The following is a 23,179-nucleotide window of genomic DNA, read 5'->3' on the forward strand; positions in this document are numbered from 1 at the left end:
GGCGTCCGGGGGGGTTTTATAAATTAAATTCATGAAAATGTCCAGTTTTTACTGTTTTTCATGGGACCATTAAGCGTGTACTTAAATTGATTGGCGCTTTGCACACAATAGGGTACTTTGTTGTGTGACGTAATTCCAGAGAGGCTGCTTTGTGGGCGGCTTTGCGACGCACACATACACAGGGACCAGAGCAGACAGCGGATCAGCATTGCACACAAAATGCCAAAGCGTTTCCTGCTAAAGATTTCCCACCGTGGTCACAAAACACAGGGGAGACACTTTGTTTCTCTCACTATGACTCTAGAGTCGTACTCGCTCGCCGTCACTCTCACTTCTCACTTCTCCCTTCTCCCTCGCTCTATGACTAAAACAAGACTAGTGCAGCTAGTGCAGCTTCACAGTTGAACGGCAAAAAAAAATATCCCACGTACCGTCCTGGTCGGGACCGGACAAGTGGGAGGTGGAGTGCACCGTGTGCAAAGCTGGCACATATGTTTCACTGTCTATTATTTATCTTATTACATTGAAAAGGTATTAAGAGATATTTTGTTGAAGCTGGATTTTCTAACACAGAAGAGGTCATATTTAGAACATTATTTCATATTATTTATTTATTTTAAAAGAGAGCTATTATTTTATTATTTTGTAGAAGATATTTTTGCACCATTGAGGCACAATAAAGCATGTTCATTAACCTCTGAGAAGCCTGTCTGGATTTGTCTCGAGGCCGGGCCGAGTGTCCTCTTTTTTGGAAATCAAAATATGGTTACCCTAGTGTGTAGTAAATGTTTGCTGTTTGTGTCTTTGCCTGCTGTCCTTCTCTCTCTGACAGGACACAGCAGGGTGGCCTATTCCACCTCTCTGAGTGTTTATTTCCCAACAAAGAAACACATGCAGCGTGAGGCAAATAAAAAAGGATTGATTCTTTTGAAACGCTGTGCACAACACAAAAATGAATGGCTAAACTATGGCTCGTACCTCTTGAAAGGAAAACATATTTTCTTCCAGTTCCCTTCAAAATAGAAGTAGCAAAAATCATAGGTAGCCAGAGGGTATTTTTTAAAAAAAGAAACATTTATCCAAGACTTTTAACTTATCATATAACCCTAACTCTAATATACTTTGACCGCCGTCTGAGCTCTGCTTCTGCAAAAAGCATAATAAAGTAATTAATAAAAACTCCCTGTGGCTCTGCTATTCAATTAGATTAGATAGAAGACTCATAGATGACAGGGCATATAGTTATATACCGTATGCTGTTTATCAAAAATGGTACATCATTGCAATAATTGTTTTGTTCTTTTGGCCACTTGGGAGCAGCGGAAACAAGTTGAGAACACAACATTATAATATCACTTTTAAGTTGATGTGGCAAACTTGTAAGAAAACTGTTACAGGAATATACTGCATACAGGATTCTTTTGATTTTGTGCGACGTGTTGACCTTTGTGTGTGCTGAATGTTATCTTGCCTCCCAGCTTGAATCTTCCCTTGTTGTCACTTTGAGATTGGGCAGGTAGTGACGGCATGAATGCTGCGTGTTTGGGAGTCTGAGTTGCTTACATGCACCATCTGCGAAATGAATTAATCTCTCGGTATTCAGCAACAGCATGTGACAGGCTGGGAAATCTAAAGCCTCAGCGGATTTCTCTCAGCAGAGTGTGAAATTTGTCACACAGAGGAGGTTCACTCCAGGGGAAGAGCTGCAGGGCCTCCCCCGACAGTTTTCCCGCCCTCTAAACTGCACCAAAAAGTTACAGGAGTCCCGTAATGAATGTATTCATTATTGTGGTTCGTCCCACCTTTGCTGGGTGGTATTTTGGGAATAGTGAAATGAAAGACAGTTGATGAAGAGGGGTTTGTTAGCTGTAAAGAAGCAGAAAGGTGCTATGCGCCAGCAGCACCTCTATCTGTCTTCTGATATTTTCTAACTAATGAGGGTGATGGCTTCCTCCTCATCCTCTGTTGGGTTGCAGTCCCCGTTGATCAAATTGGCCAATAAACAAAAGCTCGGGGCTGCAGTGACTCTTCCTGTGCAGTTTCCATCCCTGGGCATATCTACTGTACAAGCTGGTCCCAGCTAAATCCCCCCGAGCAGCTCAACTACTTCATCACAGCCACTCAGATGTTGAATCATAGAGCTAGTCCTAAAATAAATCTACGAGTTCTCTATTGTACAACTGAACAATGTGTGGGTTTTTTTTACGAGGGGTTTCCAGAGGGAATGGAGAACAAGTATGTCACGCGTTATCCATCAGCGCATCCCCAATGTGCATCTCTGCATGTATGTGTACTGTTACCCTTTGACATATTACCATATGTCCATACTTACTTACGCTTTTCATCTCACCATAGAACATATTGTGTTTTACTTATTTATGTGGCTATTTCCGAGGAAGCCGTCTGACTGTTTCACAGCATGTCTTAAAGGAAGGTTTCCATTTTGTCAAGCTCTCACAGCACACATTAGGAGCACAATGGCATCACTGCACCTCAGCAGCACTGTGAGAAAAGTGATCTTGGACTTTTGTGAAGCGGACTTGACTTAACTTATTTTGTCTGCTTCAGATGACATAGACAAAAGTAGTTAACAGTCATTTTAAGCATGATTTACAATTTAATTAAGCGAGTGAAGATGGTATTGATTTAAGTTGGTGTAAATTATGAGAAACGTCAGGATGAATGTGCAAAGTGAAACATGCAATTTCAAGAGCCTTCTGGGGCCATTAGAGAGTTCAAGTCAGGTGTCAGGTGAAATGCTCGGTGACAGCCTTTTTGGCTTTCCTAAATGAATTTTCCTCCATCCTGCTAGAAGGTGATTATGGTTCATTATTATACAATGCATATTATTAGACATGCACCAAGGAGACATGCACACAAAATTTAAATATTAAAATTATCGCAATTATAGAGACAGACAGACTGACTACACACACACATACTGTACCTACCAACAAACCATTGTAAGCCAGAAATATAGCATCAGCCCCGTATTACAGCTAATAATATGTCATCACAGATGACCTTTTGTCTTGGGCTCTGCAGCCAGACGGACACGCAATCATCTGACTCTAGAGACTAATTTAAACACATCCTGAAATGACCCGTCATTATTAGGCTCATAGAGATAATTCATAGATATCCATCTTGTCTGTGGTGTACACATAGTTTGCATAGACTATAGCAACAGATATCTAAGCGCTGTTCAGAACAAAGAGTCGCATCAAGATGAAACTGTTTTAGAACATTGCAGGGAGAAGTTGCAGCGGTATATAATATATATTATGTATTTGCCAAAACAGAAGCATAGACATTATTTCAGTCCTAGTTGATTTGCTTACCGTGGTAACAGCAAGTGTGCTTTAATGGACCTTTTACCAAGACGTTAAGCGAGCCTCCGCAAAGCGTACCTACCATGGCGCCATTTTGATGCTAATAAGCCATAAGGTGCCGTTAGCATCCCATTGACTGCCATTCATTTTGGCGCTACTTTGACAGCGAATAACTTTACATCTGAAACGTTTAAAGACTCTATTTGTCCATTGTTTATTTCTAAAGAAACGCATTAATGTATAAAAGGCTCCATTACCTTGTACCTCACGTTATGGCTCCGTAGCAGATGTTTTTGTAAAAATAGGCTAACGATTGTGTCATAACCACGTGACGTTCTGTCGCATAGTAGACAAATTACCGTACAGTCAGGAGAAGCTCGCAGGCAGTTTCGACTTACATTAGCTGTTTAAATTTAATTACTAATGTTAACTAGCATTTTAGTTAGCAATAATTAGCCTGTGCCTATGTTATTTCCTTACATATACCTACGCTCTCCGTCTCTTCAAGATTGGGAATGATTGAGATTTCTCTTGGCACAGCTACCAGAAGACTTACATCTTTCAGACAGGTTGCTCACAACACATCTACGTCGGCAAGCTCAGTTTGAGGCTGCGCAGTAACGCTCAGCCATCACCGGAAAACTGCTTCTAATATACTTCACTGGTCTCCGTAGAAAACACTGGCGTCACATTGTCCATTTCTTTTACTGTCTATTCATGTTACCGGCAAGTTTGTCTCTGAACTTTCAGTAGTCAAAAGTCTCGCTCCTGATCGGTTCACACAGCCCTACGTCTGTACGTTCTTGTGAACATGATATCTCAGGACTCCCTGGATGGAATTTCTTCACATTCGGCACAAACGCCCACTTGCACTCAATGATGAACTGATTAGATTTTGGAGGTCAAAAGACAAGATAACCTCACGTGACCTCACGTCTGTCCCATTCTCATGAACGTGATATCTTAGGAGCGCCTTAAGGTTGTTAATTGTTAATTGTTAATTGTTAGTTGTCTCCAACTAGTCTGGTTGGCCGAGGCATACAACCGCAAGGCGGTAATTGTAGTTTATAATATAATTTGGAATAATTAGCATGTTACTCAATAATGAGCCCATATCCTAGAAAATTGAAAGCTAAAGGCCTTTTTACAGTCACCGTTCCCGACCTGTAATGCGACAATGTGACGTCAAAATGACGTAGATCTCGCTGGTGCGCACTCTATTTTTTTCAGCAGCGCACGACAAAGCGGAAACATGAAGCATGGCCAAGTTCAAGGGCAAGCTTCTCAGAGTGACTGCAAGTCTGTCTTGTAAACTTACTAGGTTAAGATGAGTTCTTTTATGGTGAATGAAAGACTTGATCAGACGAAGTAGGTCATCGAATCGTTGTGCAGACATTCTGAAATATTCAAAGTGCTTCTCTTTGTCTATTATCCTCATTTGTTTCACGAGGATATTGAACTCACTATATTTTTGTCTGGCGTTATTCAAAGGACGAACATTCCACCTTCTTTTTCTTTTCCTTGCAAGCAGGCTCAAAAGCAGCTGTTCTTCGATTCCAATATCATCTTAGCCACTGTTGACATTGACGTCAATGCTGCTGCCAGTTCTGCCATTGTTTACCTTTTTCTTCTTCTTCTAGTCCGTAGAAATAGCAAAGTCGATAGCCTTTCCTCAATTGCGACACCTCTGTTCAGGATAAGACTGTAACTAGTGTCGCGATCACCACGCGCGAGTATAAATAGTTACAGCGCTCCCATGCCGTCACACTCGCGCCAGGTCGGGAAAGGCGATTATACTGAACGTTTTAGAGAGGCAGAGGAGAAGTTTCTTTCCTCAGACTGGCAGACATCTTTACATGGACCTTCCATAGAGACCATATGTTTAGCCACAATATCAGGTCTTCTTTATTCAAATAAAAAATGTTGTCCCCTCGGCCAGAATGCATCCAATGTGTATGTTTATATATATTTCATTTTCAGAGTTCATATTCATTATCACCTCATTTATGATCACCATATTGTCGTGTTCAGTCTCAAATTCATGTTACCATGCCTCATTCATTCTTCATTTGGTGCTACTATTAAGAATTCATTTCTTGCTTTATTTTAAACTCTATTAAACTCTATTAATGCCTTTGTTTGCATTGCACATACTCATACTACATTTTGTATACATATTTCTTCTTGCATAAGCTACACATTGCACTTGACACGTAAGGATTTAATCCTAGTTAACCCTGCTGTCTGCTTAAAGTGCCCTCAGCCCCTCTGACTAGGCCTGGGGCTATTGATGTTTACTCAGCTATGCATGACGAGAGGGCGGTGCACATTGGAGTTATAGGGCAGCTACTGTAGCTCTCTGCCTGCCTGCCGAGCTTGGGTTCTGCACACGACTGGCACAAGCAGGCAGGCAGGGGATTTGTAGGCGACGGTGAAGATTGAGACATGCAGAGGAGGTTTTAACATTCCATATGGAGAGATGGAGAGAGGGGAAGGAGAGTGGGCGATGATGCTGAGATGAATGTTACATGTCACAATTTGCAAGCAGTGCAAGTAGTTTTAAACTGCCATTTAATTTTATATATAATTATATCATTAAAATGAACTGTATAACTGCATCGCATAACTGGCTGATAGTGAATGTCTTCGTCCTCCAAAGCAACCATTTACCATCTCACTCTACTTTTGCTCACTTGGGAGATAATAAAAGGGAGGCTGCTAACTGCAAGAGCCTCTATAGAAAATTGGACAGCTCTGAATGAATGGGAACTGACATTTACTGTAGGTCCCCCATCCAAATTCACAAGACCATTTTCATTATTCACCAAGAGGCTCCTGCACTGGAGGAATTTGAAAGTATCATTTTTCAATAGTTGTTTAGATTAGCATTTGAGGAAAAAAATCACTCTCTCTTCATTTTGGTGAATAGAAGGTGGGATAAATCCTTCGGGGCATTATTTCCTCTCAGTGTGTGGTGTCACTGCACGTCCATCCACCACAGAGACCAGGGATTGCATTAAACCAACAATTAGTTGTCCTCAGAGACAAATAGTGGCCCCGCAGGCTCTGATCGGCTATTATGTTGTGAATCTTCTCTGTTTTCCTCAGAAAGGGCCTCTCTTTAATTCTCTGCTGATTTGGTTCCCAGTGTGCAACATCCATCTAAATTATATGAAAAATTGGTGTCACATTCTGATATTATCAGATTATTTTCATTGCTGATTAATCTGCCTATTATTTTCTGGATGTATTCATTAATCATTTGGTCTATAAAAGGCCAGAAATAGTGCAAAATGCTCATTGCAGTTTCCCAGAGCTAAAAGGTGACATTTTCAAACAGTCTAAAACCCAAAGATGTTAAATTTAATATCATAGGAGAAAAATAACTTAATAGTTGCAGATTCATTTTCTGACGATTGACTAACTAATTTAACTAATTGTTCCCGCTCTAAATGGGTCATATGTTGTTACTAATGTAACAACCTCTTCATATCTTCTCTCACCTGCTGGATGTTGCAGTCTTACATTATGACACCTGCCTGGTTTAACCCCTATCTTAAATTCACTCTCATGATAGTGCTAAAGTCAGCACAGTCCTGATTTTTAGATGGAGGCAGTTCTCTGAGGCATATATTACTTTAGTGAATACACACTTCCATATTTCTTCATATGATATGCTCCGCGCTCTCCTCCGGTCACCTGAGGTGCCCCTTACCCGGCGTTATGATGCTGTCGTCTCTGAAGGTGATAGGTGCCCGGACGGTGTCTGAGAATAGGATGAGAGAGGAGGACTGTCTCTACTGGCCTGTGAAATATTCATCAAATGAAGCAGGGGCGGGTAGGAAAGTGGAGCAGGAGATGGAGAGGAGTCCACAGGGGAAAGAACATCATAGTTCAGGAGACACTAGGGAGGAAAGAGCGCTGCAGACCAGGGAGGAAGGAAATGTAGGAGGGAAAGAAATATTTCTATTGTGTGGGAGCTGGTGGTTGAAATCCCAAATATGATAGATAGAAAATCCCCTCACAACAGTGGAGGAGGTGTTTATGATATTTCATCTATAAAGCAGCAGGTAAAGTGAGATAGAGACTGATAATGGTTTCCTAGAAATATTAAATTCATACATTTCAGACTCATTTTCCTGAAGCACTGGAAAAGTTTAGGTAACATAAACATCATGTCCCCTGTTTTCTCCTCTTTTGTCAATAAGGTCAGGAGGACTGACCGTCCGAACTGATTAGGTGATCATTACACTGCCCTGCCCTGCAGCCTGCACCGCCCCAAGGTGTCACCCAACAGTCAATGCTCTGGACTTGATGGTCTTTATTTGCATGATCAATTCTCACTCATTATTCTGACTTTGACCTCCTGAAAAATAATACAATTCTTCAGTCTCTTCACAGTTCTGCAGAACACTGGTCAAATATTTGATAAATTGGCTGTGTAGACAAAGCTTCACTTTTAAAAATAATTCCCAACAAATACACTATACTCCTGTTTGGCTATGTTTGTTAAAAACTACAGTGCGCTAGCCGGCAATTTGATTTTTCCCAGTTCAGGCTGGAATACTGTACATTTATCTATCCTGCTTCCGTTACAATTTTGCGGGGACCAATCACAAACTGGCTTATCCACCTGGCACGCTATTGGCGGGTTTACCACGATGACGATAGAGAAGCGTCCAAGCAGCTTCTTGTTTACGTTCAACATAGAGGCCACAGTTGTTGAGATATTTCAATCTGGTCCAAAGTGGTGGACCGTTCAACAGACCGACAGCCATCTGCTAATGAGGCTCAAAAAAAACATAAACATAAATAATATGACTGTAAAGCAGTCATGTGTAGGTTTTCACTTTCCTGACCATTTTGAAGCTACAGGCACAAAGATGGCAGATATTCATGCAGTTGTTATCTCAGTAGTGTTTTGTCAGTACAGGAGGGCCTTTGGTTTTCTCTCTCTAATTAAGAGAAAAAGCTTCTGTATAAAGCCTTTTAGTTACCTATACTCCCCGAGGAGCCCTGCGGTTCACTTCTACCTATTCTTGCGTGTGTCTCGTCTCAACTTCTTTATTTTGACAACCAGTGACTCAGAGTCTGATTCCATGATCAGGGCATCATTATTACACACACACACACACACACACACACACACACACACAAACCCCACTCTGCCTCTGGCTTTCAATCCTGCCTATAGTTTATTTTCTCTTTGGAGAGGCTCTTTGTTTATTAGCGTGGTGAGTCAGCTATTAATTGAGAATTAAACTGAGGAGGGGGATGCTTTGGGTCTGATGCTTTTATTCCTGAATTATTTTTACCATTGTGCTGCAAACATAAGTGATCTGACCAGGGGCGTAGCACAAGATCCTAGGCCCTAGGCAGTCCTGATGGGCCCCCATGTTCCTCTTATCTTATCATCTTGCTCTATGAAGCATACATTTGATATTAACCTCTTATCCAAATTGTAAGCTAATATAATAAAACACACTAAGATGTTAATGTTACTCAACACCTTTCAGTCAAAATGGCTAAACATGGTTTGCTTAAATTTTGATATAAGCTCACCTTGTCTGAAATCCAAAGAGGAGGATGAGGGATCTGCTGCTATTCCACTCTCTGGTGAGACAGTTTCTGAAACTGAGGGCCATGTGTTTCACAATGTTAAGATCTGCTTCTACTACTATATCTAACATAACTATAATGTTGACATGATATGTATCTACCGATGAGCTACCGAGCTACCTATGACACTGATTAGCCTATTATTGCTAATTATAGACATTATAGCCTATTCATTTTAAATTAAACATGTTTCAAATTAGGCTATTATAATGGTGTGTTGTAACATCATTGTTAGTGTAGTTTATCTATTTAGCCTTTACCTCAGATTACATGTATAACCAAATTATCAATTTGAAAGTGTATGTTCTGCTCTTTCAATGGGTTGTCTCAGTCCGGTCGCAAAGATATTCAAGCAGTTTAGCACCATGGATTTCGTTTTCTAGTTTGTGCTCACCTTTCTATGAAAAGAAGTCAGTTAGCAATTGTTTCCCCCCATTGTGTCTTCTCTCCTTCCTTTTTTGGTAGCATGATTTGGCTTTCTTTGAGAAAGACATTTCTACAGCGGAAGTTTGCGCTCCACCAGATGCTCAACTGAACTAACGTAAACCAAATGCGTGCAGATGGACTAAACCATTTGGCGCATTAGCAAGGGGCGGGGGAGACCTTAGATAGTCTTTTTTGTATACAAAATGTAGTCAGTCAATCAACCCAGTTATTCAGCCAATACACTAACTTTACATTTCATCTGACATGCATTATGAAATTTGATTAGGAAAAGAAAATATCCAGGTAAAATAAAATATATTCCAGACTTTTTCAAGGGCCCTCTCTCCCCTTGGTCCCTGGTAATCAGTATTGGTTTTATCCCCAGTCCGACGCCCCTGGATCTGACTCCAAAATCACCCATCACAAAGAGTGTAAACTGTAATCAGTCACCAGTCTATGCTGCCTTTGTTGGCTTGTAGCTTTGCCTAATTCTTTTGGTTTTAACACTCACGGCAGGCTCTCTGAATAATCATGCTGTCAGTTCTTGACTGAAATATATCAACAAATATAGGATGGATTGCCATGAAGTTTTGTACAAACATTCATGGTTCCCAGAAGATGTATCCTACTGACTTTAGGGACTTTTCCGCTAGCGCCATCATGAGGATGATATTTTTGGTTTTCAGTGAAATAGCTCTATCAGATGGATTGCCATGAAATTTGGTATAGATATTAAAAAATATGATCAGGAGGTGGAGGATAAGGGTTTAAGTGAATAAATAAGACCTCAAGCACATTCTTTAGAAATGTAAACAAAAGTTTTTGTTAGTGGATATCCAAATTCACACCTGCAACTATGATATTGCTCATGTGAGGTTTTAAATCATTAAAACATCAGCATATTAGCATGTGATTGTCAGCATGTAAGCATGCTGACATTTCTCTTTCTTAAGAACAGCCCCACAGAGCCGCTGACATGGCCGTAAACTCAACTCTTAGTCTTATTAATATTAATCCCTTTATTTATTTCATAAAGTATGTATGTGTAAAGGTACCCAGTACAGTTTTTTCCAGGTCAACTGAAATCCTTGCCGGATTATACAAAATTACACAAGAGGCACAATAGGATGCAACAAATGTGGATGTGCTTTAGTGCTGGTCACCGTGGGCTGCTGTCTGCTCGCTGTTGCATTTAAATTGCATTTTCCCAGTGATAGTTGTTTAAGCGTACGGCATAATAACAGTGAAAGTGTTGGCACTTAACGGAGACGACTTTAAAGTCTTTGAAAACAATCCCATAAAACAACAGAGCACTAATGGATTGAACTTGCCCTGCTGAGACATCTTTTAGCAGCTCAAGGATTTGCAAGACTTGGCTAAGTGGATGGGAAAGTGCACGGATTTGTGATTTAGAGATTCTTTCAAATCTGATGTGGCTCTTAAAATATGTATAATTATATGCATAATGATTAATTACAGCAGAGCTTTGTTGAGTGCTTTTCAATACATGGGGAAATTGTGTGTGAGTGACAGCTTTATTTATCATAGAGCTTTAAAGATTATAGCCTGTGTAAAGTGCAGTCAGTAAGTAATGTATGAAATTCTGTGGAATACCTTAATAACGGTAAAAGCGTAAACATGTTACAATTAACAGGTAAATTAAACTTTCACTTTTCTGAAGTCAGAATTTCTCTTTGATGTAACATAAATCTTTGCTGCAGAAAACTTTTTTCATATGTGCACAATCATTTATTAATTCCTCATCATAACAAGCAGCCGCAATATGCATGCTGTGCAGACTTTGTGCTTTATGCATGTTTGATGTTTTCATTCTTGCCACCTCTGTCACATCAGCTATTCAACACGAGGCAGAGAAAAAGTTTTACCCGGCATCACCTCACTTCTGTGTATCAATCAAGATGCTGGTGAACATCATGCTCCCGTCATACACATGGATTTTACATTTTTGTAATGATTGATTTATTTATGAAGTACAGTAAGTGCAGCCGCTGTATGATCTGACACATTTATGCTTTCATTTGTGGAGAAAGGGCAGAGCCTCTCTGACAGCTGGGTTAGCTCTTACAGATGTTTAACGAGCCAGCAGAGTTCACAGATCAATAAGTGTGAATGAACATGCAGTGAAGGTCACCTGCAGCAGGTTGATGAAAGAAGAGAAGAAAAGAGGGGCGCCCTGGGGGGGCATCTAGCTCACTCAGTAAGAGCATGCGTCCCATGTTGGCTGAGTCCTGCAGCGGCCCGGGTTCAAATCCGACCTGCGGCCCCAAGCTGTCATCCCCCATCTCTCGCCCCCTTTCATGTCTATCCACCGTCACTATAATAAAGGGAAAAGCCCCAAAAAAAGAATCTTTACAAAAAAAAAAAGAGGGACGACCTGGTAGCTCGCCTGGTTGAGCGTGCGCCCCATGTACCAAACCTCAGTCCTTAACACAGCAGCACGTGTTTGATTCCAACCCGCGGTCCTTTGCTGCATGCCGTCTCCCCCTCTCCCCCCTTCCATATCTACAGCTTTCCTATCAATTAAAGGCAAAAAGCCCCCAAAAAATAATCTTAGAATATAAGAAAAGGAAGAATGGACGATTTAACCAAGGGTGTAATTACTGGATGATTGTTAGCCATGCTAGCTGCTTAGCTCTAGGGACGGCAAAGACGTTCTGTTGGTCGGTCCACCACTTTGCTCCAGGCCAAATTATCTTGACAACTACTAAATGGATTGCTATTCAATTTTCATTCATGGTCCTCAGAGGATGAATTGAAATGACTTTGGCGGTCCTCTGACTTTTAATCTATTCCCACTATGAGGTTCACATTTGTGGTTTTGAGTTAAATATATCAACAGCTATCAGATGGATTGCCATGAAATTTGATGCAGACATACATGTCCCCCTCAAAATGAATTATAAACATGTTAATTTAAAAACTTAAAACTTAAAAACTGGCATCAGGTCAACATTTTAATTTGTCTTTGGTTTATAAAACACTTTGGTTTAGCACCAAATAGTCTCAGCTATACTTTTGTGTTTAGTGCAATTAGCAAATGCTAAATAGTGGGTAAAATTACCGTAGTTTAAATACTGTAGTGGGTTACCATCGCACATTTTCAGACAGTCTCTGTGGAAGACATTCACAGTGTTGCCATTGGTTGTTCACATGGTTAAAGACAATGATATAGTTGTGTAACAAATGAAAAAAGAGAGCTTAAGTGACAAGTTCAAACCCTGACTCCTTTCTCACCTCCACACAGCTGGCCAATCAGCTGGAAAGTTACAGAAATGGTCGGACACAGCCCCCCCTTAATTCTGACATTGGAAAGGGGGGAATTAAGCCTCACAGAGCTGCTAATAACCTGTAGACTCTTAAGTCTTGTTCACGTGAAACAAACATTTCCCCTCTAAGAAACACTCACCTACAGGTTTGTCAGTATGAGTCTAAATGTGTGCACAGTGTGGCTTGCCTTGCATTTTATTTGCCATTCTTGATGGTGCTAAATGTATTTTTCCCACTCAGATTGATGTTTTGCTTCTACAACCAGCAGTCTCTCACTGACTTCACAATGTGATAGATAGCCAAAATGTTTAAATTGCCCTTGGCAGGACCCAAACTTTTTTTCAACAATTACTTGGTTGGTTTGTTTTTTTCTAATCATAGATATGTCATTCTGTGCCATAACACTGAACAATAGCCTGCTCCAAGCGTTGGCAGCTAAACTCCCCCTCTCTCTCCCCCTCTCTCTCTCTTTCTGTCTCTTTCACTTTACATCCCTGCTCTCCTTTGCTCCTTGCTCTCCCACTCTCTCCCTGCATGGGCTATGTGACTCATGTGACACTAAATGCTCTAATGCAAGATTAACTCTTTGCCAAAGAAAGCTCAATATTCATCCATCTATTAACTATCGTGCCCTCATGGCTGTTTAAACATGCTCTGTGGGCTTTTGCTGATATCTCACACAGCTTTCAATCCAACATCTCTGTCTTGGCTTTTCTTAAAAATTAAGGCTACATTCTTTTTGGCTGGAATGCTTGGTCTCCATAGTAACATCATGTCCATTATAAAGTGCCATAAAGAGGGAATGTTAAATCACCAGTCTGTCAGTCTCCATCACCTCACTGGCTTGATTGTGTAACCCACAAACCTCACAGGAAGACCTCCTTTTCCCCTCTTCTTTCTGTTTTTTTCTCTTTCACTCTCCTCCTTTAACCTCTTTCTCTTCCTGTCACACATCCTCCTTTTCTCTCATACGCTCTCTGTTGTATACACACATGTTCACACACATATCATAAATAAAGTCAAACACTGACCCCCAGTGGAAAAACATTGTTAAGAAACCTTTTTGGAGTATTGCAGAGCTAATACTATGATTTCTCTCTAATTATGATTTCTCTCAGGTCTTCACTCGCTATGGGAAGTGTTACACCTTTAACGCCGGCGGTGATGGACTCCCTCCCCTATCTACCACCAAGGGAGGTATGGGTAATGGACTCGAACTCATGCTGGACATTCAGCAGGATGAATACCTGCCTATCTGGGGAGAAACAGGTGAGAGGGGACATCATTCTCTTCATTCAGAGGCTGGCAAATCTGTCACAGTGTGTTTGGGCAGGTGTTAATGTAGAGTGTGGAACTCAAGAGACAAAGCTCTGCTAAGTGTCTGGATTCATTAGTGAGACGCATTTTCCCGATGTGTTGCTCTGATTCAACATTCTTTGACTTCCTGCAGATGAGACTTCATTTGAAGCTGGGGTCAAAGTTCAGATCCACAGTCAGGACGAGCCGTCCTTCATTGACCAGCTTGGGTTTGGAGTGGCGCCCGGGTTTCAGACGTTTGTTTCCTGCCAGGAACAGAGGGTAAAGACTGTTCATCATCTTTATACATACATGTTAAATAGGTTTACCCAACAGTCTAAAGCCTGTATGATTGGCTGACTGCTCATGTGTATTTCCCTGTTGGACTTCTTTTTAACAACATTGCTTTGTTTCTGGCTCTCAAGAATTAACTTGGTGAATAATTTATTTTTTACTGAGAGGAATAAATAGCCAAAACGAAAAATGAAAATGATCTAAGTTGTGATAAACCAGAACTATCCTTAAAGTCATTTTAAAGGCATACTATGCAGTTTCCGTTTTTTGTCAAACAGCTACCCCTAGAGTCGCTGTGGAGTAGTATTTAACGTCACTGTCGTAAATACCACTCATGCAGAGCTTTCTGTGCACTCACGGCCTGATCCCCTCCCCCCTGGTCTTATTATCAACAATGGATGAATCAACAACTTCGTAAATTAGATTAGATTAGATTAAACTGTATTGTCATTGTGCAGAGTACACGTATGAAGAAAACGAAATGTAGTTTGTGTCTAACCAGAAGTGCAAAACAAAAGCAGAAAAGTGAAATGTGATACAAAGTATAGGCAGGTGGTGGTAAAAACTGACATACAACAAGCAAGCGCAACAACATACAACATAGAACGCAAGCAAGTTTACTTGACATGTTGATAAAATGTCGGGAGTACAGTCTTCAAGTTGGCCTTATTAAAGTCTCCTGCGATTATGTGAACACCGTCGGGGTGGGCCCGCTGCTGTTCGTTTATGGTGTCCAGCAGGAGAGAGAGCGGCGTGTTTACATTGGCGTCAATGGAATATACACAGCCATAACGATCACTACTGTTGGAAGCACTTTTCCCGTGATAGCTGAGCGTTACTGCCCAGCATCCAACTCAGCTCGAAGATGTAGATGTGACGTGAGCAACCTGTCTGAAAGTTGGAAGTCTTCTGGTAGCTGTACCAAGAGAAATCTCAATCATTCCCAGGCTTGCAGACTGAGAGCGTAGGTATATGTAAGGAGATAACATAGCACAGGCTAATTATTGCTAACTTAAATACTAGTTACATTAGTAATTAAACTTAAACAGCTGATGTCAGTCGAAACTGTCTGTGAGCTTCTCCTGTACTGTACGGTAACTGTGCGACAGTAAGTCGATGGTTATGACACAATCGTTAGCCTATTTTTACAAAAACGTCTGTTACGGAGCCATAACGTGAGATACAAGGTAATGGAGCCTTTTATACATTGTTGTGTTTCTTTAGAAATAAACAATGGACAAATAGAGTCTTTAAACGCTTCAGATGTAAAGTTATTCACTGTTTGGCGCCAAAATGAATGGCAGTCAATGGAATACTAACAGGAGGTGATGGCTTGTTAGCATCAAAATGGCGCCATAGGAGGTACGCTTTGCGGAGGCTCGTTTACCCCCTTGGCGCCACCTACCAAACTTGCATTGCTGGTTTCCCGATCGTCATCCCTCCCCTGCTTTGCTGTCGGCATGATTTGCCCTACTACGAGTTTGTTTACCATCGAAATGACTTTGAAGCTATTATATTTAGGTACAAATCTTGCATAGTATGCCTTTAAATAGAACACAACTTTGATTTAGCTGTTATTTTTCTATAACTGGCAGCATCCTGTTTTTGATTCATGGATGTTTGTTCTTTAATTGCTTTAATTTACTTTTAAACTCCTTCGTTTTCAGTTTTTAAAACAACAGTATGCATGTATTTATTTTTCTACATAATATACTTACTAAAAAATGTCAGTAATACTATATAGAAGTGTGGAAACCGCTTGTATTTAAGTGATGTGTGTTTGTTGCAGCTGATATATCTTCCCCCTCCCTGGGGAGACTGTAAGGTGACTGCCATGGATTCAGACTTCTTTGACAGTTACAGCATCACAGCCTGTCGCATCGACTGTGAAACACGCTACCTGGTGGACAACTGCAACTGTCGCATGGTGCACATGCCTGGTAGGAACTGCTTTACTTACTGTGTGTTGTATCAGAGTTACATCAGCGATGTTGTGTAAAATGACTGTACTGTGAGTGTGTGTTACTTTGGCTGCAGGCGATGCTCCCTACTGCACCCCCGAGCTGTACAAAGAATGTGCTGACCCAGCTCTTGGTAAGAAAAAAGCTTCGTCCATGTCTGGTCTGAAATTTTAAGGAACAGATACAAAACACACACACACACACACACACATATATATCATCCTTTGACATCAGCCGCATTGATCTGTTCAAAAGGTCAAACTGAGCTCTGGTTTTCTTCCCTGCAGACTTCCTGGTGGAGAGAGACAATGATTTCTGTGTGTGTGAGACACCGTGCAACATGACCAGATACAGCAAAGAGCTGTCTTTCGTCAAGATCCCCAGCAAGGCCTCCGCTAAATATCTGGCCAAGAAATACAACAAATCTGAGCATTATATTAAGTACGTATTAACCATCTGCATTTTTGTAAACTGCAAACAATGCTCTTAAGTATTTATTTTTTAGATACAAGATTGCACAAGTTTCCACTTTTTTACATAGAATTATTTATGTAACCTTATTATATTTATGCAATATATATTTTGCTTTAAAGGAATTAAAGAACCATATAAAAGAAAAGAAATCCCCGTACATAATTATATATTTAATTCATACAAATATATATATTTTTTTAAAGGGAACATACTAATAATGCAACAACAATATTAATACATTCATAAATCAAAACAAGCAAATTTAACTTCAAGTCCTTTTATCATTAGGGTAGGGTAAATGTTAACTAAAATGGAATATTAATGTTTTGATTTGCTTGCTTTTCTTCACAGAGAGAATATTCTGGTTTTAGACATCTATTTTGAGGCTCTCAACTATGAAACTATTGAACAGAAGAAGGTTTATGAAGTGGCTGGACTTTTAGGTACATTAGTTCCATTATATATAGATGGATTATCTTTCTATCTTTATGGTAGATGATGTTTTTCATCAGCTTGCATTTTATTATTCCAGGTGATATCGGTGGTCAGATGGGACTTTTTATCGGAGCGAGCATACTCACCATTCTGGAGCTTTTTGACTACCTTTATGAGGTGAGGCTTCTTCAGGAAAGTGATTAAATAGAAGAATAATCGGTTACACTTTACTTGAAAGTATCTACATAAGAGTGACATGACATTATAAACAAGTCATAAACGTTTATGACATAACGCTTCTTTTAGCAAGTGTCATTAGGGTTAGAGTTAGGGTTCATGTGTCTCTTATGTAGATACCTTCAAGTAAAGTGTTACCGAATAATCCTGCTGCATGTAAGTATTTACTTCATGCAGAGCTGTAGCTACTGGGTCATTGAGGACGCTGAGGTCATATAGTCTGTATTTTGTCTGGGAATGAGAGTGTTTTCGCAGCTTTAGGGGAGCTATAAAATGTACACAGGGTCATATTTTAAACCATGTATCACTCTTTTCCTTTGTTAGGCCATTAAAGGCAGGTTGTTGTGGTGACCTGCTCTGTTTTTAACCCTCTCAGGTGATAAAGTACAAGTTGTGTCGCTGCTCCGATAAGAAGCACAACAACAACAACAACAACGACCAGGGGACGGTCCTGAGCTTAGACGACGTCAAGTGTCACGTCAGTAACTTTCATTAGGCCTCTGTAGCCGCGAGGAGGGAGCCGCTGCACTCTCTCGTCTCTGAGTGCTTTCATCGACTTTGTGCGTTGCAGTTTTTCAGACTGCAGGAGCAAACAGAGCAAAGTGTCTTCAACTGTGCCTGGTAACGGTTTGTGGAAACAGCATGTGGCTGAAGTGAGGAGAAGCCACACAGACAGCAGGACAGCAGAACGTGACGAATTCATAAATGTCAGAATAAGTGCATGGTCATCTGTAAACAGCTTCTCAAGACTAAGTAACAGATACAGTAAATGGGGGCATTAACTGAGCTGAGGTTTATATGTGTTCAGTAAATCAGCATTAGAATTCCCAGCTGTGTGGTGGTGTTTGTCATTTGTCAATCTGAAGGATGTCTTTGTAAAATAATTGATGTGAAAGTTTTCTTTTTTTTTACTCACAAAATGCTATTTATTATTTTATTTCTTCAAGTATTTGAATGTCAGTGCTGCACATTCTTTTCACTTTTGCATTTGAGGTTTGCTTTCATCACCCTTTTGTTCTCGACTTTTCCACCAACTTTCTATTTTTATATTTATGTCATCCGACTTTATCCATGTCTTTTCTTGTTAAAACCTGAGCATTTTGCCAATATACTCTAGTACCTCATCTTGTAGGGGGGCAGCGTCCTTAATAATTTACAGCAAATTATTAATAAAAAAAAAGGTAATTTCCATGTTTAGAAATGAGCAGAATGTGTGCCCAGATAGCTCACTTGGTAGAGCAGGCGCATGTATATAGAGGTTTAGTCCTCGATGCAGTGGTGCGGGGTTTGACTCTGACCTCAGCCCTTTGCTGCATGTCATTCTCTCTCTCTCTCTCTCTATCCCCTTTCATGTCTTCATCTGTCCTATCGGCAGAATAGGTTGAAAAAAATATTTGTCCTTAGAGCGAGTCCACGTAACAGTTGCTGAGCAGCAGTCAGAGGTCTTTTTAACAGAAGATATTTTGACATGTCACAGTAGGAATATCAAAGGTGTAAATAATTAAATTAATGATGGCTCGCTGTCACACTGTCACAACTTTTACTGGGACCAGGGGCGTAGCACAAAATTCTGGGCCCTGTAGAAAGGCATTTTCTATGGGCCCCTCCATAAGAAGAAGAGTTTGACATTTGGGAAATGAGCTTATTAGCTTTCTGGCAGAGATATGAGAACATGAGAAGATTGATACCACTCTCATAAAAGAGCGGTATCAATCGTCTCATCTGTCTCTACTAGAGAGCAAAAGGATGTATTTCCCAAAATGTTGAACTTTTGCTTTAAACACTTAGTATTATGAAGAACCTAAAGTTAAATGAGCTAAAACAAGAACTTTAAGATGAAAAAGATGGATGGATACACAGCAACAAAATTAAATGCACAAAACCCATATTATAAACAAATGTTTAAAAAGCCCTTTTCCATGTGGTGCTACATACTATCTAATTTGCCTTCAAATTCCCTTATAATGACAATCACTGTCCCTCGTATTTACTGACAAGATATAAAAAAGGTTATTATTTAAGGGGCTGTCGTACATTTGTACATGTACGTAGATGTTGTTCATCACATTTAAGGGAATTTACATTCGGTAAGATAAAATTAATGAGAATGTTGAATATGTCTTCTAGGGCTCTAAGTTGCATGTATAGCAGCACTAGTAGGCGTAACCATCGATGAACATGGTTGAATCCCGTGAGCATGTATTTATTTGTGCGTGTGTGTGCACCAAATTCAGAAGCTGATGAAGGAAAAATTCGAAATTCTGCCCTCATATCCAAAACACTGTATTTTTTATCAGTTAGTCTGTAAACATGTCGGCTCTGGCGGTGCATGTTTATTCCGTGTCTAATTTGACTCTGTTGACAGAAATCAAACAATATTCTTTTGGCGTTAATCTACTTGCACTTATTTCCAATGGGCTCAATGATATTCTTAGCAGGAAATGGGAATTGTATAGCTTAGCTGTGAAGTGTTATTATCAAGCACAATCATACCATCAACTGTAATGCAATGTAAATATTGGCTAATAATCTTACGGTATTATCATTATTATTCGGTCTTATCTGTGTAATGTTGTACTTGTATTTAGCTGTGTCTCTTTTTCTGTACATATGATTGTAGGTTTATTTATCAAAAGTATATTTATCAAAAATTGAATTATGCTTCTACTGTATTTGTCAGTAAATTAAAATTAACAGCTGGAGTGTTTTCCAGCATCCACTGCATGAACTCATGCATCTCAATACAAGTCCTCCGGCCGCCATGCTTTCAGGTTTTGTTTTATTTTTGCCTCCATTTTTAAATTTTCATTTTCATTTTGATGTATGAAAGGGTGATTATTTTAGTCTGGTGATATATAAATAAATAATGAACTTAAAGCGGTTGTTATATTAGAGATTAAATGCTAACTTTATGTTACTTTTATTCACTTCAAGGTGTTCTGTCATCATTTATACTAAAGCGAGAAAGATCTTTCTTTTCAGTGGATGTACTATAATTTCCTGTAAAGGTATCCACAGATATTTACTATTTTCAGCCATGCAAGTGCGTGGCTTTGGGGATGACTGTAATTCCGACATTCCAATTGAAATTGAAACAACTTTTTGATAAATTTTCATATTTTGTACAGACATTCATGGTTCACGGATAAGGTACAGACTTTGGTGATCCTCGGACATTTGATATTTGTGGATTTGAGTAAAATGTCTCAACTTTTGGAAGGACGGAAGCAGGATTTTAGGAACAACTGCTGAATGTGGAGTTTTGTTTCTTCCTACTCCCCTGTTGATCCAGCTCTTATGCAACAAGTTCCCCTTTTGTTTCAGTCCTCCAGACCAAATCATTTCTCCCACAGTGAACTTTCTGTGATGGCTCTCGTGACTTTTAATGTGCTAATTTTTGCACAGTGAAAATTCAACACAACCTAGTGTACTGTGGAGAAAGCAGGGAGAAGACATGTTATAGAAAGGCGTGTAGCCGTGTAGGGAATTAGTCAGGCATAGCCACAGTCCAGACTTATTCTGATCCTTAATTTAAGTAAGTAGCAATACAATAAAATACTGCATTACAAGTAAAAGTCCTGCATTCAAAATGTTACTTAAGCAGTATATTATCAGCAAAATGTCCAAGCACCAAAAGTACTTTTTATGCAGAATGTTCTATTTCAGAACATTAGGCTATGTATTATTGGATTATAATTATTGATACATTGTTGCGGCTGGTAAAAGTGGAGCTCATTTTAATACACAGCTAGCATGATTTCCCCATAGGGATCAATCAAAGCTTAACCTATAAATTCATAATGCATCACAATGTATTAGTTCATTATATTTTCTATCATTGTGTGAATGCCGATTCAGCAGCATTCTCAGTATTGTTATCTGATTCTTCCATATGATTTCGGTCGCCTACTACTTCTGCTACTTTCAGCTACAAAAACCATTCAAATATTGAAAAGTCGATAAAGTGTGGAAGAAGGCATGGTATTGTATGTGAAATGGTGATCCAAAAGTCTTGATGTAGTATGTTGAAAACAGTGATAAAAAGTCAGTGTATAATAGTATGTCAAAAATGGTCATACTGTGTCGAAAAAAGTGATGAAAAGGTCATAGTATAGTATGTAAATGTCAGCTCGGAGATCTAGGCCTTTCTTATTACCACACTAAACCAACAAGGCTGTCGGCTCCAAGACGGATGTGGGACTTGGAGGTGTCTTCCCCCCACTTCTCACCACCATCACAGACCAAACCCTGCACAGAAAACCGTATTAATTAATTGATTTATCGTCAGGAATCAGGCTAGGCTTTGATTGTATCAGCAAGTCATGCAATCAATCAATTAGTCAGGACCTAACATTCTATACTGTGACTTTTTTATCACTTTTTGTCCAGTCTATACTATACTTAACATACTATACTATGACTTTTTTCGACATACTATACTGTGACTTTTTGATCACTTTTTCAACATACTACTATTGGCGCTTTTCCATTATACGGTACCTGCTCGACTCGCCTCGCCTCTACTCGCCTTTTTTGGTTTTCCATTAAGAAAAAAAGCACCTGGTACCTGCTAACAGGTACTTTTTTTAGTACCACCTCATTCGAGGTTCCAAGTGAGCTGAGGCGATACCAAAAGGTGACGTGAAAGCGACAGAGGGGGGTGTCCTGAACAAACCTGCCATTTTTAAATAGTTTAGCCAGCTATGATTTTTTTTGCTGCCTCCAGCTTCATTTGAAACAAAATGTGTCTTCTGGCTGTGGCAACAACAACAACACACCTTTGACGTTCTGTGTGTGTGTCGCGTTAGGTCACAGCAGTTTACTGCGGCGCCGCTATGAGGACCAGCCACGCTGAGGCGGTACTAAAATTTGCAATGGAAAAGGGACACACAGTGAGTCGAGTCGAGGCGAGTTGAGCAGATACCATATAATGGAAAAACGCCATATGACTTTTTGTCCAGTCTATACTATACTTTGACCATATTCAAAATACTATACAGCATTTTTTTCCAAATACTATACTATGACTGTTTTATCACTTTTTGACATACTATACTATGTCTTTTTTCAATATACATTTCTATGATTTTTTTTTTACATTTTTTTATTATGTGGCCGGGTTAGCTCAGTTGGTAGAGCAGGCGCACATATGTAGAGGTTTACTCAACACAGCAGCCGTGGGTTTGACTCCGACCTGTGGCCCTTTGCTGCCTGACATTCTCCCCTTTCATGTATTCATCTGTCCTGTGGAAATAAAGGCCTCTAAATGCCCCCAAAAATAATCTTGCAAAAAAAAAACATTCTATACTATGACTTTTTTCGACATACTATACTGTGACTTTTTTATCACTTTTTGTCCATTCTATACTATACTATGACCATTTTAGACATTCTATTATACTATGATTTTTGAAGCACTTTTTTCAACATACTATACTATGACTTTTTTATCACTTTTCGACATACTATACTATACTCTACTGTGACCATTTTTCAACATACTATACCATGACTTTTTTAGGACTTTTTTCGACATACTATACTATGACTTTTTTGATATACTATACTATGACTTTTTGATAACTTTTTCGACATACTATACTATGACTTTTTAAGCACTTTTTTCAACATACTATACTATGACTTTTTTGATATACTATACTATGACTTTTTTCAATTCTATACTATACTATGAGCATTTTATACATACTATTATACTATGACATTTTAAGCACTTTTTTCAACACACTATGCTATGACATTTTTATCACTTTTTCCACATACTATACTATGACTTTTTTTATCACTTTTCAACAT

At 39.6% G+C, this 23,179-nt stretch overlaps 1 protein-coding gene and 1 long non-coding RNA gene across 2 annotated transcripts in view; one reads left to right on the plus strand and one right to left on the minus strand.

The window, feature by feature from the left end:
• The window catches only part of LOC114558825 (acid-sensing ion channel 1), a 46,456-nt gene extending 28,580 nt beyond the window's left edge, over positions 1 to 17,876 (plus strand). The window contains exons 3-10 of the mRNA XM_028583081.1: positions 13,784 to 13,934; positions 14,116 to 14,243; positions 16,045 to 16,195; positions 16,293 to 16,349; positions 16,504 to 16,657; positions 17,042 to 17,133; positions 17,223 to 17,302; positions 17,739 to 17,876. Of these exons, the coding sequence (XP_028438882.1) occupies positions 13,784 to 13,934; positions 14,116 to 14,243; positions 16,045 to 16,195; positions 16,293 to 16,349; positions 16,504 to 16,657; positions 17,042 to 17,133; positions 17,223 to 17,302; positions 17,739 to 17,858 (933 nt within the window). The 3' untranslated portion in view covers positions 17,859 to 17,876. The remainder of the gene's footprint in view (positions 1 to 13,783; positions 13,935 to 14,115; positions 14,244 to 16,044; positions 16,196 to 16,292; positions 16,350 to 16,503; positions 16,658 to 17,041; positions 17,134 to 17,222; positions 17,303 to 17,738) is intronic.
• LOC114558827 (uncharacterized) lies at positions 13,983 to 16,370 on the minus strand. Its single transcript, XR_003692987.1, has 2 exons — positions 16,216 to 16,370; positions 13,983 to 14,227 (listed from the first exon to the last, which is right to left on the minus strand). It is a non-coding gene; the product is annotated as an uncharacterized LOC114558827 (long non-coding RNA).
• Positions 17,877 to 23,179: the final 5,303 nt, after the last annotated feature.

This window comes from Perca flavescens, chromosome 7, assembly GCF_004354835.1.
Source record: "Perca flavescens isolate YP-PL-M2 chromosome 7, PFLA_1.0, whole genome shotgun sequence".
Taxonomy (NCBI): Eukaryota; Metazoa; Chordata; class Actinopteri; order Perciformes; family Percidae; genus Perca; species Perca flavescens.